This window comes from Nematolebias whitei, chromosome 2, assembly GCF_014905685.2.
Source record: "Nematolebias whitei isolate Nwh7 chromosome 2, NemWhi1, whole genome shotgun sequence".
Lineage (NCBI taxonomy): Eukaryota > Metazoa > Chordata > Actinopteri > Cyprinodontiformes > Rivulidae > Nematolebias > Nematolebias whitei.
This window is the reverse complement of record NC_056499.1, coordinates 25,448,657-25,453,468: the sequence shown is the minus strand read 5'-3', so window position 1 is coordinate 25,453,468 and position 4,812 is coordinate 25,448,657. Positions and strand designations below refer to the sequence as shown.

The following is a 4,812-nucleotide window of genomic DNA, read 5'->3' as shown; positions in this document are numbered from 1 at the left end:
CACCACAACTGTAGAAAATAAGATGGACTTCTCGCCACAACAACACAGAGGGCTTTCTCACATCTATACGAAACAAGATGGACTTCTAACCATACCTACACAACATTTGGACTTCACAGACTTTTCAACGCAATGTACAAGAGGGACTTCTCACCAAAACTACACCAAACAAAAGGAACTTCTCACCTTATTGAAGTTGTAGTAGCCCAAACAGTGGGCAAAATCCAGGTTGGGAGGTTCTCCCGGGATAGAATTCCCCCCAGCAGTCGGGTAAAACCTTACATCCATGGTGGTGCGTGAGGGAGCCGCGCGCCTGCAGCCTGCTGTGCCCGGAGCACAATTTGGTTTAGAATCCAAGCGCTCCGACAGGGATGGAGAAGAAAACCGAGCCCAGCTTTGGTGATGGGGAGATATAACCGGAGCAACAAGGAGGGGGGTGGGGGGGCAGGTAAAGTTTCGGTATCCTTCTTCTACACCTGGTTGAGCCGCTTCATTTCTCAGAAAGCCTGGATAAAGCGGACGGAGCCCAAGAAGCTGTCCCTCACAGAGCGGCAGGCGCTGCGCTCCTCTGCATTTACACACAGCTGCTGTGTACAAAGAAACCAGGAGACCGGCGAGTCCTCCTCCTCCTCCTCCTCCTCCTCCCTCACACGCACCGGCAAAATAAGACAAAATAAAACCCGCAAAAATGAGCGCAGTGGCAAGTCCGCGCGTCAACACTGAGCGGAGAAGTTTGGGAAACGGTCCGATTCCTCCACGGCGGCGCCCGGAAGTGCGTCTGTCCAACTTGGAAAACTAGTTGGTGAGAGTGGGGGGGTACAGTGGTGTTCAACACTCCACAGATGGTGTGATTAGTGAGCAGGATGGAGGACGGTGAGGACCCAAGTTCAGCCCTGGGCTCTGCCTGACTGTCCCAGTGATGAACAAGAAGTCAGCCCCGCCCCAAACGCTCCAAGCCCCGCCCCATGAAAACACTGCTGCGCTCTGAACAAGGCATGAGTCACTATTAAAGGCTCAACTTGCACTTCTTTAGGAGAAAATAATGATAGCTGTGCTGTTCAACATGTTTTAAGAACGCATCAACATTTTATCTTCTGCATTCTAATATTAAAGTTATTAAAGACATTTGTTGTCCTAAGTAAACAACAGCTTTTTTATGTATTATTTATTTATTTATGTATTTTGTGGACTGCAAGTTGGTTCATTTCTCCTTGACATGTTCAGTCTGTCTGTTCACCTCAGCTAAAACTACATAGCGTGTGGCTTTCTTCGGTTTCATCTTCTTGTTTCTTCTTCTGTGTGAGCAGCACCAAAGATGATGGCTTAGTGGTTAGCACTGTTACCTCACAGCAAATGTAGGTTCTGTGTTCAATCCCTGGTTTGCATCTGGATGTCTTTCTATGGTTTGCACATTTGTATGGGTGTTCTCCAGGTACTCTGGTTTCCTCTCACAGTCCAAAAACATGCATATTAGGCTGCCTTCAGGCCCAGGCCTCCCTTGCAGTGGAGATCAGTGATGTCAATGGGAATTGCCTGGTTTATTTAATTCATTTTTCTTCATTCATTTAAAAGAAATAAAATAAACAAAATAATTGCATCAAGAAGAAAAAGAAGCATTGAATGAAAAGGTTGCAGAAAGAAGAAAAATATTGTTATTATAATAAATTAATTAATGGTTAATTGATTAATTAATGACCTGGTTAATAAATATATATTTTGCTGCTACTTGGGGCAGTCTCAGGAATGTGCAAATAATCTGTGTTGGCTTTTTGAAGTTGTGTTGATCCCATTGACTGTTTAAATATATTAATAGATTAAATTTCCCCATCTTCTCTCTTTGTTGACAATTGAAGCCAATCATGTTTACAGCTGTATTTTTTGGAGCAGAGTCTCCACACAAAATTTAACTATTAACATTTTTAGAATAATGCACTGCAGCGGTCATCTTTCTTTTCCCTTTCATTTGTTGTTAGTCAGGCCTTGTTACTGTTATGATAAAATCAGTTGATGTTCTTGGTTCATGACTTAGCATTTAAACAAAGAATAGCCTCTTGTCCAAAGTTTTTAATTAATTAACCTTTAGGAACGCAAGCCCAACCACACCGGTCAAGTATTCACCATTGTACACTGTAACGTGACTCACACCAGCAACAACACTTGTAGGTGCATCATTGTGGTAGCTCGGAGAATAAAGGAGATTGTAGAAGGAGTAGATGCCACTAAACTCTATAAACCTAAACATCAATAGACCATAAGTCAAATATTACTTCTTTTTTTTTGTTTATCAGTGGTGTGGTACAAATGCACCAGTGGTGGACAATCAGGGATCATAACATGGATCAAAAATGTCTTCTCTGCTGGCCTAAACACAATCAGAATCATTAACTTACATTTTGGTATATTTTTCAAAAATTGTCATTATTCTGAAATGTCTGTTCTCTTCATTTCATAGTTTTTCTCCTGGTTGCACAGCTACCGGTAGCATACGTTTTTGGTAGAGGTGTTATCCAATCAGATTTCAACAATCATTTGATGCTAGAAACAAATAAATCTGGCTTGAAGCCTTCAAAATAAACAGTGCAGGTGTTTGTAGGTTAAAACAAATGGCACTACAACTGTTGCTTTGACCAGTGGGATGTTGAGTTGGTATCACCAGTGTCTTTTAGCAGGCATTAGTCAATGTCAGCATTTTCAGGTCGTTTGATCGGACGGTCAGAGAGCATACCGTCAGAGTTAGGAATCTGCACCTGTAGCAACTTGTACAAAATGTAGAGCTCTAGCATCAACGTGTGGCATGGAGGCTGCACAGCTGCAGAAAGAAAAGCTTTGCAGAGAGTGGTGAAGGCTGCACAGAAGTTTGTTGGTTTCAGCCTCCCCAGAGGGCCACCTGCATCATGAAGGACCCCACTCACCCAGCACACACATTTTTTGCCTCGCTCCCCTATGGCAGAAGGTGCTGCTGTTTGGCATATTGGTTTTGTACTACTAGTGCTTAGTGTATTTTTAGTCTAATGTTTTTCTTAGTCCATATCTTAGATCTTATTACTGTTTTTCTTTTACATTTTATACTTTTGTTGGATGTAACTGGGACTCTGTGTACACAATTTCGTTCCACCACATGTACCACAACTGGTTAGAATGACAAATAAAGAAACTCTGACTGACTCTGACATTCTCGGCCCTAAAGTGAATAAAACGTACACCAGAAAATGGACAGGGCAGACTGGACTTGCAGCGAGATTGTGTACAGAAAATCTAATTTTTTTGAGTAAAACACATCTTCTTTTTTTCCCAAATATTTTACAATTGTAAAAATCTACCTGGATGATTGAGCTTACAACCCTCTTTTAATTTTTATTTTACAATTATGTCATTTTATTACATTAATATTGATGCTTTTGGTTGATATGTGGTGCAGCACTGGCTGCAGTAAAAGGAAACTTGTTGAAATATATTAATTGGGTTTCTTGCTGCGTGGCACGGTGGCACAGTTGATAGAGCTGCCACCTCTCAGACTGAAGGTTGTCTGATCAAATCCCAGGTGGAGAATGGCTTTCTGGGTGGGTTCGTGTTCTCTCTGTGCATGTGTGGGTTTTCTCTGGGTACTCCAGTTTCCTGCTACATACCAAAAACATGCATGTTAGGCTGATTGGTAACTAAATAGTCCCTGAGTGAGAGAGTGAATCTTTGTCTTGTTTGTCTCTATGCGTCCCTGAGATGGACTGGAGACCTGTCCAGGGTGTCCCCCACCTCTTGCACAGCGACTGCTGGATATGAGCACCAGTAACCCCCACAACCCGAAAAGGAAGAAGTGGGTAAAAATAATGGATGGATGAAGGTTTCTTGCTTGAGTAATGGTATTCATTCTTGCTACATGATATTTGTCTGTGATGCAGCGCCATATTATTCTGTGTTTCTGTGTATTATTGATGGGGCTGCAGTAGCTTGGTGGTCACTTCCATGGTCCTGTAATCCTGAGGTTGTGAGCTCAAGCCCAGGTTGCGTCAGGAAGGACATCCAGTGTAAAACACTTGCCAAATCTTTCGTGTGAGTTTTCTCGCTGTGATGACCCCTGAAGAAGGGCGCAGCCGGAAGACCCTTACCTTTTCTGTGCATTATCGATGGTTTCTGTAGCCATGGGGAAAGTGGGGAATACTGTAGGTGTCTTGCTCAAGGACTTCTTGGAATTCTGTCTTTTTTTAATTGATTCATTTTACATATTAAGGTTTCAATATAATTCCTAAACCTTCACAAGTGAGTACATGTGAGGACCATACAGACCAGCACAGCATGTCTGCAGAAGCAATACATTTTCACAGCGTTTATAATTTTCCCATTTTTATTTGAATTATAAAAAAAAGCACACATTTAACTGGTGGCTTTCATTTGCAGTTTGCTTTACAACTCTGTCCAAACTGAATCAACAAGCAGCTTAAAACTGATTAGATCCATTCTATTACTGTGGAAGAATACAGTCTAATAAAGCTTGCAGCAGAGAAAACTAATTACCAAGCAGAGCAATAAAAAGCTATTTCTGTAAGATTAAAGTAGAAGATATAATTCTCAGTTACCATCTAACATGAAAGCAACTGTATTCATAAATTATTAGTTATAGTCATTTGTTAACGGAACAAAAACAACAAAAAAAAGGTGTTTTTTTTCAAACATAATGTTATCTTTCTGAAATGTTTTGTGCAGAGCAAATAATTTCTATTTTTTTAATATAACTAACTTATTTTAATTCCAGTCACTAGATTCAATTATGATTCCATCAAACATGTTTCATCCTCATCCTGCAGTTAAATGTGCTTC

At 41.1% G+C, this 4,812-nt stretch overlaps 1 protein-coding gene across 1 annotated transcript in view; it reads right to left on the bottom strand.

Annotated features, from left to right (window-relative positions):
* LOC119423570 (TOX high mobility group box family member 3) overlaps window positions 1-290 on the bottom strand; it is a gene marked incomplete at its 3' end in the record, with an annotated part of 72,333 nt that extends 72,043 nt beyond the window's left edge. The window contains 1 exon segment of the mRNA XM_037690972.1: window positions 187-290. Within this exon segment, the coding sequence (XP_037546900.1) occupies window positions 187-288 (102 nt within the window).
* Window positions 291-4,812: the final 4,522 nt, after the last annotated feature.